At 48.0% G+C, this 14,362-nt stretch overlaps 1 protein-coding gene across 1 annotated transcript in view; it reads left to right on the forward strand.

Moving 5' to 3' along the window:
• ATP6V0A1 (ATPase, H+ transporting, lysosomal V0 subunit a1) overlaps positions 1 to 14,362 on the forward strand; it is a 24,844-nt gene that overhangs the window by 7,457 nt on the left and 3,025 nt on the right. Inside the window, exons 6-18 of the mRNA XM_010186473.1 lie at positions 669 to 751; positions 1,387 to 1,480; positions 2,826 to 3,038; positions 3,705 to 3,855; positions 4,264 to 4,403; positions 4,849 to 5,006; positions 5,455 to 5,545; positions 6,356 to 6,474; positions 6,576 to 6,792; positions 7,061 to 7,168; positions 9,640 to 9,747; positions 11,546 to 11,663; positions 12,060 to 12,231. Of these exons, the coding sequence (XP_010184775.1) occupies positions 669 to 751; positions 1,387 to 1,480; positions 2,826 to 3,038; positions 3,705 to 3,855; positions 4,264 to 4,403; positions 4,849 to 5,006; positions 5,455 to 5,545; positions 6,356 to 6,474; positions 6,576 to 6,792; positions 7,061 to 7,168; positions 9,640 to 9,747; positions 11,546 to 11,663; positions 12,060 to 12,231 (1,772 nt within the window). The remainder of the gene's footprint in view (positions 1 to 668; positions 752 to 1,386; positions 1,481 to 2,825; positions 3,039 to 3,704; positions 3,856 to 4,263; positions 4,404 to 4,848; positions 5,007 to 5,454; positions 5,546 to 6,355; positions 6,475 to 6,575; positions 6,793 to 7,060; positions 7,169 to 9,639; positions 9,748 to 11,545; positions 11,664 to 12,059; positions 12,232 to 14,362) is intronic.

A 14,362-nucleotide genomic window follows, 5' to 3' on the forward strand; every position in this document is an offset into this window, starting at 1 on the left:
TTCCCTTGTCCCACTGGCTGCTGGTCGCTGAGCTGCTGAATTATCTGTCTGCTAGCAGAGACTTTGTTCTTATTGTGCCACACTTCCTTACATTGAGGTTACACCTAATGTAATTATTCTTGAAACATTCTGTTAAAATTTCCGAAGTAAGGTAGAACAATAACATGTCAACAAATGCAGGAAGGGGGACCTGGCTCCCACCATGAAAACAGCTGTGCAGAGAATGTGCCCTTGGCCTCCCTGGGGAGTCAGAGCTGTTAAACTCCGCTTTATCTTATTTTCATTCACACTCCAGGTTTTTGCTTGGTTCTATAGGTGAGCTGACTGCAGTAAATGCTGATAAATATCGCATTGCATCTCTGTTCTTTTGGAGATCTTCCCAGGTTGTCCTGTTTCTTATATTACACAGAGTAGATAACAGATAGACTGGAACATTTTGCTTCGGTAAACGCAGGTACGGTAGGGGTGTTCTGTATGGACGCTAAGAAAATGGCTTTCTTTGTGACTGTTCCCATGTTGTTAGGGTACATTCTTGACTCAGTGTGCAGATACAAGCTCTGTATGTACAGATTCAGAGGAAGGAAAAGTAGGACTCTGTGGTAATTTGCTCTGTTGCTAATTTCTGTAAATATCTGAGCTATTACAGTGCTCTCTCTCCTCTGTTCTAGGGGGATTATGTGCACAAGTCTGTGTTTATCATCTTTTTCCAAGGTGACCAGCTGAAGAACAGAGTCAAGAAGATATGTGAAGGGTATGAAAGTCTTGCAGCTGCACGGCTCTCTCAAATATTTGAAATGCATTGACATGACTTAGTATTTCAACTCATTTCACTGTGACTGTAGGGGTACACATTTCTACAGCAAATAAAACTTACCATAAGTAGCTGAAACATATTTTGCAGTCAAGCTAACCCCCCCAAGCCTGTAAGGCTCAAAGCAGGTGACTGCTCTGCCAGGGAATGCCTGGCAACAAGGGGTTGAAGTGTTGAATTCCCGGACAGACTGAGCGGGGTGGCAGCGGGTGACGCACTCACAGGGGACACCAACAGTGGCCACTTCTCGCAGCAGCTGCCTTGGCGCGATAGCAGCACCCTGAGCCGGGCTGGCTAATCAGCCTTGTGGCAGTCCCTTTGTGGCAGTGCCTTTGACAGGGAGCAGAGGAGTTTCTCCCATTTTCTTAAGCGTTCAGCTTCTGGTTTGGCCTAAAGCAAACTTCTGTACGCTCTTGATTTAAAGACCGAAACTCTGCTTGGCAGTCTTTGCTGACCAGGAACTTCTCTTAAGACATGTCTTGCTTTATTTCTGTGTTCAGCCTCAGCCATTGGTTTCCCTGACCGGTTTATCTTCTTTCCGTCCTTGTTACTGAGGTGCCTTGCATGTCTTTCAGATTTCGTGCCTCCCTCTACCCCTGCCCAGAAACACCACAGGAGCGGAAGGAAATGGCTTCTGGTGTCAATACCAGAATTGATGATCTTCAAATGGTAAAATACCTGGCATCAATGCCCTTTTTTCTTTTTTTCTTTAATAATATAGTTGAAAACATCTTTGGATCCTATTAAAACAGGCTCATTTTTGGTCTAGGTGGCCATATTTTAAGCTCCAAATACCTTAAGCCCAGCAGCTCAGCTGTGCAAGATGTTTGCAGGCTGGCTGCTCAGCTGTTTTTGGTCAGGGTGTGGGGTGGTGGTGTAGTCTGATCTTTCTGGAGGGTGAGCAGTTGGTTACAGACAGGTACGTACAGCAGCGATGGAGAACTGCCTGCCAGCGAGCAGAGAGGAATCGTGTGTGTGAGGGGATGCCGTGTTGCCCAGCTCTGAAAGCGTGCTTGTGTAGTTGCCTGTTTCACCTGCAAGAACTTTGAAAACATTTAGATTTATTTCCAAGTTGAGATAACAATGCTGACTTTAACTTGGCTGTTCCTTTTTCTGCCTGTCTTCATATTTTCACGTTGTGCTCTCCTGAAGAGCTTTTGCTTTACAGCTACTCTCTTGTGCAGCAGCCTGAGTGTTGGTAAAAAGTAATCAGCACAAAAGCTACGGGGTGCCAGCTCTGACATATGTGATGCTTCAAGGAAGAAAGGCAGTATATTACAATGCAGAAAAAATAAGGGATTTGAGACAAAAAATAAGAAATTCTTCATAAACTAAATGGAAAAATGGTTGAATTTAGACAGCTTATTTAATGCAAAACTGTCTCAAACTGGGAGCTGTGTAGTGCAGCTGTTCAGTAATTTTAAAGTAGACAAGAGCTCAGAAGCAGTTTAACTGGTAGGGTTCAGAGCTGCATGTGCCCTGTGTCCTCGCTTTCCCTTGAGCCTAAGATTTTCCAGTCTGGAAATCTGACTTGGCCTGCGTTAGATGTGTTCCAGCTGGAAAACACCCTCGGTAGAAAACACTTTCTCCTTTTCCCTTCAGTGAACAAATCTTCCATTGTAATCTCTGTGTGTTTTCTTAAAGCAATGTACACCTCCTCTGTAGAGCTCTTCTCTGCTCTTTTAACCTGGGTGGAGGAAAAAAAGTTCACTGGGGTCTCGGAACAGTTCATTGTGTGAAATATCCACTGGTCTTGGGGTCGGAGGAGGAAAGCAGTCAAAAAGTATCCTTAGAAAGGAGCCTGAGGACCTTTTAGCAGAACTAGTTCCTATGGAAACTAAAGCATGTGTTGCAGGCGTGTGACAGCCTTGTGTGTGGGATTGAGGGAGAGGCCTTGTCCCTCCGTTCTCTGGGGAAGGCTTGGCTTGTTGGTCAGCCCTGTTTCACTGCACTTCTGCATCTGTCACTTTTGGCCAGTGATTTTGCTCCTCTTTTTCCTGGTTCTTTACAAAAGGTGCTGAACCAAACCGAGGATCATCGCCAAAGGGTTTTGCAGGCAGCTGCTAAAAATATCCGGGTCTGGTTCATCAAAGTGCGCAAGATGAAGGCCATCTACCACACCCTGAACCTGTGCAACATCGACGTGACGCAGAAGTGCTTGATTGCCGAAGTCTGGTGTCCGGTTGCTGACCTCGATTCTATCCAGTTTGCTCTCAGGAGAGGCACCGTGAGTAACCGCTGCACTGCTCCGCTCGGCTGTTCTCGCAGGCGAGCAACTGTCGGCACATGGGTCAATTGATCTTTCCAAACTGCGAGTCTCTGAAAACCATCCCCTTGGAATCGGTGCTCACTGAGGGCAGTTTATTTAACATGCAGAAATCACGGCCTGTAGATAAACTTGGCAAATAAAGAACAGTGTTTAAGTTTAGGAAGATGCTGTAATGGTGAGGCACTTTCCTGCGTTTGAGTCCTTTGGTACATTTGGTTAGCCTGGCTGTGCTCTGTACCGCTGCTGTTTGATCTGTAGTGGAATTTACTGACAGGAGCTACCCAGGACATGAGCGAGCGCGCCATCTGCTCACACAGACAGTGGAGTTGGGTGTCTTGAAGTCCTTTCATTTGCTGTTTCAAAACCAAACTTTTGCATGACCTTTCTTGTCTGTCCTAATCGGCAACGTTCATCTTTGCTACAAGTCTTTCTCCTGCTCTACAAAGCAGGGAGCAGTGGAAACTCGGCACCCTTCCTCAGCTGCTCGGCTGTGTTTTTTCTTCATCCAACCACACTACAAAAATGCAAGCTTGTCGTTTTCCAAACGCTAACAAGAAAGTGGTGTTTTACTCTGTCCTCCAGAGCTGTGAGGATGGGTTCTCTAATCTATTTTTTCTTTGACAGGAGCACAGTGGATCCACTGTCCCATCAATTTTAAACAGGATGCAAACCAATCAGACCCCACCAACATACAACAAAACTAACAAGTTTACTGCTGGCTTCCAAAACATTGTTGATGCTTATGGCATTGGAACCTATCGGGAAATAAATCCAGGTAAATTCATACTTGTAAAAGTCCAAGCATGATAATTTCCAGCAGCTGGAGCATAGGAGGTTCAATCTGAATATGAGGAAAAGCTTTTTTACTGTAAGGGTGACAGAGCACTGAACAGGCTGCCCAGAGAGGTTGTGGAGTCTCCTTCTCTGGAGACATTCAAAACCCGCCTGGACACGTTCCTCTGCAACCTGGTTTAGGTGTTCCTGCTCTGGCAGGGGTTGGACTGGATGAGCTTTCAAGGTCCCTTCCAACTCCTGAGATTCTGTGATTCTGTGAATACTGACCCCCTTTTGGAAGTAGAGGAGAAGCTTGGGAATTATATTGCTAAACTGCATAAATTGTGCTGTAATCAATCTGGGCTGGCTCCCACACCGTGCACTAGCAGTGTCCCCTCTTCTCTTACAGCGCCCTATACGATCATTACCTTCCCGTTCCTGTTTGCTGTGATGTTTGGAGATTTTGGCCACGGGATCCTGATGACTCTGATTGCTCTGTGGATCGTGCTTAGGGAAAGTCGTTTTCTGTCACAGAAGAGTGACAATGAGGTACAGTGCTGGGCTTTGCATTTAAAAGGGTTGCAGCTTGGTTTACTCACATCCTTCCCGAGCATAGGCTGACAGGAGGTGAACCAGCATTAGGAGATGTTGACCGAACACTGAGGAAGCTGCACAGGCTCTGCCCTGCCAGGTTCTGTGCTGCCAGCTGGGGCTTGCATCAGCGTGTGCCGTGCAATTCATCCTCTGCAGCTAATCCCAGCCTCTCTGGACAGTCACGATGCTCTTTATCCCCTGTATTCAGATTCTGCTCTGCAGCGTTGCCACTTCCACCCTTAATCCCTGCCATGGGGAGATGTTGGGCTTTTAGTCCCTATGGCCAATGCTGTTTGTCCAGCAGCTGCCTGATTTTCATGTTTCATCTTTGAGAGCCTGTCCTTGTTCTCATGGAATTTATGTGTTCCTCTTTCTTGGTTTGGTTTTTTTTTCGTACTAGATGTTCAACATGGTTTTCAATGGTCGATACATCATTCTGCTGATGGGACTGTTCTCCACTTACACAGGCCTCATCTACAATGACTGCTTCTCCAAGTCTCTTAATATGTTTGGTTCCTCATGGAGTGTCCGGCCCATGTTCACAAAAGCCAATTGGTCGTGAGTAAACAGTTGGTAACTGGATAGAGTGACAGTGATAAGCAGGTGACTTCTCCTTCCCCATTGTCCTCCCAGCTCAGGAGAATGAAAACCTCTAAACTCAGGCTCAAGTAGAATTTGAAAAGGGGTGTAAATGTGTGATCTTTCAAGTTTCAAATCAATTTTGTTGGGTTTTTTTTTCCAGAAAACTTGCAAAGATGCACTTTAGCACCTTTCTCCTCATAGACACAGCCAGATTCCTGTCCCCTGCATCCTTCGTCCTTGTGACACTGAGTGTCAAGAGACAGGTTTATTATTCATTCGGAAAATCTCTAGGACCACACAGAAACCTTAAACTTCTCTCAATTTGAGGCATTCCTTGCTCTCACAAGGGAAGAATGAGGGAAGGGGAGAAAGAGGACAACGTTGCTTGTGTTAATGTTTGTGTAATCTACTTATGCCCAAACAGAGATGCCTTGCTTGAGACCACTCCTCTGCTGCAGCTGAACCCTGCCATTCCAGGGGTGTTTGGTGGACCCTACCCCTTTGGCATTGACCCGGTAAGGCCTTTCCTTCCTCTGCTGTCCTGCAAGAGCGCTCTGTGTCAACGGAAAGAAAAGTGCCCGTCCAGTTTGCTCTGAAAGATTTCCACACCCCAACCATTGCCTTACAAACTCTTTCTTGATATTGGAAATACTCCTGAACGATAAAATAGTTCAGTTCCTATTGAGACGCTAGCTTCAGGATAGGGACTTCCTCTCAGGTCCATTAAAGGCTGCTTTCTCCCCTTTCTAACCTGCAGTGTTTAATCAAATCTGGTTACACTTGCAAATCACTTTATGGAGTTACTTTTTTCCCTTGGAGAAAGTTATTTATCTCTCTTTTATTTTTTTTCCATCAGCCTTGGAAATACAACTTTCCATGTAACCCTGTCATATTCTGTCTGCCTACATCAACAACGCTGCTCCTAACTGCTTAGGATGTTTGATAGCAAACTTGCGTGTGTTCCACATTAAAGAGGAAGTACAGAAGAACAGAACTGTGTGTAATTGTTCTTTTAAATGGATAACCACATTTTTTTTCTGTCAAGGATACAGCCCCCTTTTTCCTGCATCTGTTGCCTACCATAAAAACAAGCAAGGTTTGATTCCTGCTCTGGTGGTGGGATCAGTCGCTCTAAGACAGTGTTCCTCACAGAAGAGATCTGCTCATTTCCCCAAAAGATATCCGTGACAAACACATCTTTAAAAACCCCTGCTTTTACAGCCTAACACTTCCTGGATGGTTAATGCTGTTTAGCTTAAAGCAAACATTTCCATTCTCCTGTTTTTCTCTGCTCGGTGCCTGGCTGACTCTGATGTTTTTCACAGATCTGGAATATTGCCAGCAATAAGCTGGCCTTCCTCAACTCCTTCAAGATGAAAATGTCCGTGATCCTTGGCATCATCCACATGCTCTTTGGTGTCACCTTGAGTCTTCTCAACCATATGTAAGTGCTTTGCTCTCTTTTTCTCATGGAGGGGGAAACGTCTCTGGGTGTAATGTGTGTATTATACAATTTTAAACTCTCCTTTTTTATTTTTTCTGTAGCTATTTTAAGAAGCCACTGAACATATACCTTGGATTTATTCCAGAAATGATTTTCATGTCGTCACTCTTTGGATACCTTGTCATTCTCATCTTCTACAAATGGACAGCCTACGATGCTCACACATCAAAGGATGCACCGAGCCTTTTAATACATTTTATCAACATGTTTCTGTTCTCCTATGGTGATACCAGTAATCAGATGCTTTATAAAGGGCAGGTGCGTGTTCTGGCTAGAGTAGGATCAGAGATGCTTCATAATAGTCTTTCATTTGCCTTATAATTGTGAAATCAAGTGTGAAACTGTTTTCCTCTGTGGTAGAGGAAATGTGGCATCATTTCCAAAGCCTGACACTGCTTAATGTTGAAGAAGGACCTTGTGTATTTTGGGAATTCAGTCACTCAGTGTTGCACAAAGCGCTCTCGCTGGGATTTGTGTGGTTGGTGGAGCATGGGCTGCCCCTAAATCAAGCTTGGTTCTTTTGCAGAAAGGCTTCCAGTGTTTCCTCGTGGTGGTGGCGTTGCTGTGCGTGCCATGGATGCTGGTAGCTAAACCCCTGGTCCTTCGCCAGCAGTATTTGAGGAGAAAGCACTTGGTGGGTGACTACTGTTTATATTTTCAATATGAGAACTCATTATGGTTGAAAAACAATTTTCTCCATCCTAATCTTGGATATGTAGGTTCACACTGCGTTGTGACCTGTAAAACACTTTTGCATATTCCTGGGCATTAAGGCAGGTGGGTTTTTCTGGAGACAAAGTGTTGCCTGCCTGCTTCTCAGATCTGGATCCAGCATCAAACCTGCTTTTAGAAACCCTTTATGGTGGTAACAATAAAAGCAATGTATCTGGCTTGGGCTTTGCCAGCTGGTTTAGGGACACTGTCCTACTGGTTGCTGGATGCACTTCTGTGCCTGTGCTAGGCTGACAGTGTAAAAGCAGAGGTGCAAGCTTAATTGGCTGGCAGGCTCATTGGCTGTCTCTGTTAAAGCAGTTCGGATGGTCAAAAATAACAATTAAAGGGAAAAAAGTGGATGTACACAGACATTATGTGAGAGGTTGTCTTCTGGGGTACTCCCTAGGTTCCCAACTGCACTGTAAAGTATCTTTATATAAAATGCAGGAACCTGGCACACGTGCACTGAGGATACTTGAAAATTCTCCCTGCATGTATGGCAGACGGCTTTTAGGATGTTAAGCAAGTCCAAGATCAGTTCAGTTACAGACACTCCCTCTCCCTTCTCTGACCATCTTTCATCCTCCCATGTCCCCTCCATTCGTCTCCCTTTCTCTTTTTGTTTTCCTCCTCCTCCCTTTCTTTTCTTCCATTCACTATCAGGAAGGGCAGCCCGTGGAGGCCCAGGTCAGCACAGTCCCGAACGAGCAGGCACTAGAGGCAGCAGCGGCTGCAACAGTGAGTGGATCTATCTAAAAATCGCCTGATGGATTTAAGGATGGGAGTTGGCTTTCTATCTAATTATCAAGAGAGCACGGAATGTATCTGAATTTCATAAGTGAATGACAACTGCACCTTTAGGGTGAAAAACGCTTTCTCTTGGAAAGAGCCAAGCTCAGCAAAATTGATAAATTCTGGAAGAACAACCAGGCTGAAGGATAATAGTTATGTGTGCAGGAGTGCTGCTGAATTCAGAGCCTGCAGAGCAGCTCGAGAATACCTTGCTACCACAGCCCCCAGGTTAAGTTCCCCTTTTTTCCTTTCTTGCATATTTGTTTAAAATAGACGAGGATTCTTCTCAGTGAAACATTTCTGTTTGCATTACGTGTTCCCAAACATCATGTTTCTGTGATGGCCTCCCAACAACCTCATGTCAGTAATTACTGGAGTTCTGGCACCTGTGCCCTTGTAGACACTTAGGCTTGAAACTGTTCCAGAATGGTTGTGCACAGATAAGCCTCTCAGTAGCATTTTGTTGTACTTATTTGTGTCTAAGCCTGTAGATAGCCCTGTCCTGCCAAAGCTTTCTGCAGACTGAAGATTGCAGCAGCTCCCAGAGCTTGGTCCCGTCCCCAGTGCCGCACGTTTCAGCTTGGTGTCAGCTGTGAGTGCCGCCTGTTTTAACTGGGAAACAAAATCTCTCAAATGATGTGAAGCACGTGGTGTGCTCCACATGGCAGAGGTGCTCTGAGGCACTCGTTAGCTGTTGGCCAGTGCTGCTGTCGTGACATTGTAAAAAGCCTCACGGAAATGGCAGAAAGTAAAATGGATCTGTTGTGCATCATCCATCCAGCGCGTTGAATGCATCTCAGTGCAGGAAGCCGTGAGGGAAGGTCTTTACATGAGCTGTGGTCAGAAGTATAAAGTAAACGGTCAGGGCTTTTGGAGCCGTGTTTTGATCTCGGTGGTACGATGGTGTGGAGGAGGGAGCCTGCCAAAAACCAGGTGTTAACCATGCAGTGATTACATTTGTCAGGTGAGAGCAGCTCCAACTCCATCAGTTTCAGCTCAGTTTGTGGATTATTCCTCTCTGTTTGGAGAGCAGTGGAGCCGAGGGTCAGATGCTGAGTGTCAGAACAAATGTCTATAAAAGGGACTGCTTGCACAGCGTAGAGTTCCCAAGTAAGGGCAAGTCTGATTTCCCATGTGTGGAGCTGGAATGCCTGGCGCTGGTGGGGAGCAGTGTACGTGTGTGTATTTGTGTCGGTCCGTTCTGCTTTGCTCACCCTGTGTGAGCTGTTTCACTGCCAGCAGCAGTGGTGGTTCAGTGCTTGTCCAGCAGCTGCTGGGCACAACGCTGCTCTGCTGCACGTCAGTGCCAGCGAATGTCTCGAGAGATGTGCCTTGTGTTTCACTTAAGGGTGCAGTTCTTCGTAGAAGTGTACCAGATGTTCATTCAGACAGACTTTTCTTCCCCAGCCCTAGCAGGAATCAGCATCTTTCCCATCCAAGCTGGGAAATAGAACTGTACAGCTGGCTTAACCTGGGCCTTAATACTTAATATTTTGTTTTCTTCCGTGAGCTGCCGCTGCACGTGGAGTTGTAAGAAACGCGTGCTCCTGCAGTAAAACACAAACAACACTTGGCTCTTTCTTTCTCTGCACGCGTTAGGGAACGCACAACTTCGGCGGGATCCGGGTGGGCAATGGACCAACCGAGGAGGATGCAGAGATCATCCAACACGACCAGCTCTCCACGCACTCCGAGGAGGGGGAAGAGGTGAGCACCGGCCCGGCCCCGCACAGAGCAGCAGAACACGCCGGCTTTGTGGCCGTGTTACTGATTTCCAACCTGTTAAAACAAATAGCCACATCTTCAGGGAAGCGTTTCCATACAGCATCTGTCTTGGTCGCTCCCAGGACTGCAGAAAAAGCAGTTTAATTTGCACATAAAGGGAAATGTGGCTCTGTCCTCACTACAAAGAGCCATCACCTCAGTGCTGCGCAGTGAGCGTTGCGCAGCGCTCCCAGACGGCACACGTAGTGCATTCCCGCTGCTTGCACCTCCAGTGTCAGCCAAAACCCAGGGGCTGTGTTTGTGCAGCAGTGAAATCGTGTTTCTGTATTCGTTTTGACTGGGGGGGTAATGTTCATTGCTTTGCCTTACCTCTGGTAGAGAGGAAAAAGGAGTCGGTCCTGCGTAGTGTGGGAGTGTTCTGATGCCTCGTAACCGTTCCCCCGCGGTATCTCCCCCTGTAGTGCATGTGATGTTGCTACCTCACTGCGTCGTGTTTAGGAGGGTTTACTGTGTTCATGATTAATGTTGTGATCAAGGCACCGCACTAAATGTAAACTTGTGTTTTCAAGCCTACAGAGGATGAGGTGGTAAGACTACAGCCAGCTTTGCCTTCATGTGTATCTGGACCATTTCCCACGTGTAAAACACACGTTTCCCATGTGTAGAACATGCTGAACTAAACGTGTTATGTCACGACATCTTGTTTTCCAAAGATCTAGATATCTACATGTCACAGGCCACTCTTAATTCCCATTACATATGTCCCCATTAACAGACCTTTAATTACTTCATCGATTTAGCTTGTTTGTCTCATCCCCTGTCTGCAGATCTTTCTTTCTTTACCTGGAAAACTGTTACGTGGAAGTCTGAAACTGAAAAGTTTATCTTTTCAACTTCTGAAGAAGTCTCTTTTGCCTTAGGCTGTGTCTGTGGTAATTCTGCACCGCGACAAAGGCACTGACTGAAAGATGGTGTTGAGGGGACAGAAACTGTGTGGTGGAGAAGGATTTGGGATTTTGACAGCTGATTTAACTTAATTGTTTGAAATATTTCTTGCCCTGGATTTACTAGGGGAGAAATAAGGATATAAATAGCTTTGTGTGCATGCTTAGAGCATTAGTCACTTGGTGTATTTAAAACATCGTGCTCACTTAACTTAAATACGAGCAGTTTCTGAAGCATGGAATAAATCCAGAATGCGGGGAATGCTTTCCCAAGCTGCAAAACAAGAAACTGTCCTACATGGCAGGCTTCCTTGTGAGTTCTGTTATTTCAAAAAATCACCCAGACACAGAGACTTTGCCAATGAGGGGTGCACAGATGCGACTTGGTCAGGATTGCTTTCTGCATTATTTTTGCTGTCAAAAGAGGTCAAGTTTACGTCTTGCAAAATGTTCTGTAGCAAAGGTACATGTGCAGTGCCCGCTTTTCATAGGGGTGCACACGACTTCCCAGTGAATCCACATCGATGCCACGTTGGTGCTGAACAGTCTTTTCCTGGCAAAGTCCACGGCCGCATTGAAACATTTTACTTTCACAAGGTGAGCTGTGAAACCGGCAATACTCGGCTGCAGCAGTGAGCTGTTGTTCTGCAAAACCTCTCAGGCCACGAGAATTAGTGTTTTGTTTGTGAAACGCCGTGCTAAGCCAGGAGAAGGCTGTGCCAGCCCTGACCGCAGCCGCGCGGTCGCTGTGATAGCAGCAGAGCTGTGCTCGTGTGCCCACCCAGCCCCGCTGCCCGCGCCTCGCAGCGCCTTCATCTTCTGTGCTCTCTCTGCAGTTCGACTTTGGCGACACCATGGTGTGCCAGGCCATCCACACCATCGAGTACTGCCTGGGTTGCATCTCCAACACCGCCTCCTACCTGAGGCTGTGGGCGCTCAGCTTAGCCCATGCCCGTGAGTATCCCCTGGGGCGTGGGGTTCGGTGGAGTCACAGCCTGCCCTGAGCAGAGAGAGAAAGGACTGAGCTGTGTGAGCATTGCCTGGAACTGATTCAGGCTGAACACCAGTGCCTGCTTGCACAGCCTCTGCTGAGAGCTGTCTGGCTCTGGAAATGAGGGATGGAGCTGAAAGCACTGAATAAAGCAAAGAGCTGCAGAGGAGGACTGTGCCCCGCGCTGTGCAACGGAGGCGATGTCCTGACGGCCCTGACTGCAGGAGCTGTTGTCCCTCTTGAGTTCCCCCCCTCACGGCAGTGGGAGTTGGCCTGACTTCAGTTTTGCTTTACAAGTGAACTGTAACAACCTTCTGGTTTTGCTGAATGTCCTGACGTGAGCGCCCTTCTCCCGGCAGAGCTCTCGGAGGTGCTCTGGACCATGGTGATCCACGTTGGCCTCAGTGTCAGGAGCCTGGGGGGAGGCTTCGGCCTCTTCTTTGTGTTTGCTGCCTTCGCGACCCTGACAGTAGCGATTCTGCTGGTCATGGAGGGGCTCTCTGCTTTCCTCCACGCGCTTCGCTTGCACTGGTGAGTTACTGCAACACGTGGAAACTTCAGAGCTCTTCACAGGAGGGAAATTGATGTCACCCAGACTGCAGAAATACCATCCTCTAGAAAATCATATTAACCATTACACAGGAAAGCTAAGGCTATCAAATTGGGCTAACAGGTAATAGGGAGCAGAGATTCACAGTGTTCAGAAATGCTGGAGTACCAGAAATCTACCTAAGCATCCAAATGTCCTGCACCAGATGTGCTCTGACAGCAGAAAAGGGTCAGATTTTGGTCTTGTTTGTAGCCATACACCGCTGTCCTGACTGTGCATAAACGTTGCTTAGAAATTGTGGAGAGGAACCGACCTCTGCTTAGAAGTGAGTTGGACGTAGAGCGTTGTGAGCAGTGGGCTGGGAAGGCCGCGTTGGGCACAGGAGCGTACTTGTGCTTTCAGGAGGGTGTTGTGTGCAGTAGCTGCCGGCCGCAGGTTCCCTTGTGTGGCCGTGCTCATCTCGGTGAGACCCCGCACTGAGCAGGGGCAGCACTCCCCATCTGCACTGAGCAGCATTCCCTGTGTCCCTTCGCTGTACTGGGCATAGCTCCTGTTTCTGGATGGTCTCACTCATTGGCCTGTGCTTTTGTAGCCCCTTTCCCGTCATCCTGAGCTGCTGTGCGCGCAGGCAGCAAACAAGGAGGAGTCACTCGCTGGAGCGCTGTCGCTTTCTCTGCACCCAAATACGGGAAGTGTTGAAGAGCTTTCTCTAATTGTGTGTAAGAGCGCTCATTGTTCCACTTCAGTCGCTCTGGTGAGCGCACTGGTGGGATCGAAGGAGCCGTGGGGAGCTGGTTTTGCTGGCCTAGGGTTCTCCTCAGCCTCAAGTGCAGGAGAGTGCGGCTGTGCCCCTCTGGATGGCTCTGGTGCTGCCATCCCTGAAGGGAGTTCCTTTTCTGGTACGGTAGGAGAGGAAAGTGAGGTCTCTTGAAATTCATGAGAAATATTCTGTCTTGCTTAAATGGGAGGAAAAGGTTGTGAGCACTTCTTAGAGGTGGTTTTGTAGTGAAAAAGGGAAGCCAGTGCCTGTTTGGGAAAAAAGACAAGACAGCAAGAAAATCAGCCTTTTTGCACTTTTCCCCTGCTTCTGCACAAGGAAAACCGTGTCCTCTTGCCCCCTGCACTGCAGCCTGTGGTGTCCTGGGGTGCCAGGGTCTGCAGCCAAGTAGAGCTGCCCCGGGGCTGAGGCGTAGCCATCTTGTGCTGAGGGCGCTGGTGAAATGGCTGCTGGACGGCGCTGCTGCTTTTCCTGGCACACGGCCTGGAAACCTCCGCACCCAGCGCTGGGGAGCTCCTGCTGCCCGGCTGCTGCTTCCTCACCCTGCTCTCCGTACTCCATTGCATCAGTGTCAAGGAGGGAGCGCTGCAGACCCTGCGGGTGTTGCTGTGTGGCCCAAGAGGAGCAGAGGGCGGGCGTTTCTCTGTCTCCACGGCTGCTGTTTCTGCTCTGCAGTTGCTGGTGGATCCGTGGGTTCTCAGAGCCTCTCTTCTCTGCACTGCAGCACTGCGTGGCATGTCTCTGAGCAGCAGTGGTGAGCAGCTCTGAGCGGCTTTTCTTCTGGCAGGCTCTGTGCTTGCTTTTGTACCCAAAGGTTTGGGTAAGGTAAAGCAGGTTCTGGAGATACCTGCCTTGTGCTGACAACCACAGACCACACTCACGGCACCACCCACAGCACCTGGAACCAGTGTGCGCTGGAGGCTGCAGTGCAGCCCAGAGGTGGCTGTTCACATGGCCAGGCTCTCTGAAGGGCGACTAAAAACTGAGTAGGTGTTAGGGGAAGGTGTCACTGAAACAGCAAGAGGAGCCCCCGGGGCCGCAGCAATGAGCACAGGGGCCACCGGTGCCGTGCAGAGCCCTTCTGGGGAGCTGCGCAACTGAAGCTCTTGATAAAGTCCTATTTTCCCTCAACTTCGGTTTAAAAGTTGTGAAGCTTTAATACGTGTTCTCCAAGAGAAAATCTGCTCAAGCTCAGGGCCTGAGAAGCAAGTTCAGGGCAGCATTTCAGACTGCAAGTATCTGTTGGAACTATTTTGGGTTTGTTGGGTTTTCGTTATCGCAGTGGAGAGGGAGGCACCTGCAGCTGCTGGAGGGAACGCTCTGTGAACATTCCA

This window comes from Mesitornis unicolor, unplaced genomic scaffold (genome assembly GCF_000695765.1).
Source record: "Mesitornis unicolor isolate BGI_N332 unplaced genomic scaffold, ASM69576v1 scaffold24286, whole genome shotgun sequence".
In the NCBI taxonomy this organism is placed as follows: Eukaryota; Metazoa; Chordata; class Aves; order Mesitornithiformes; family Mesitornithidae; genus Mesitornis; species Mesitornis unicolor.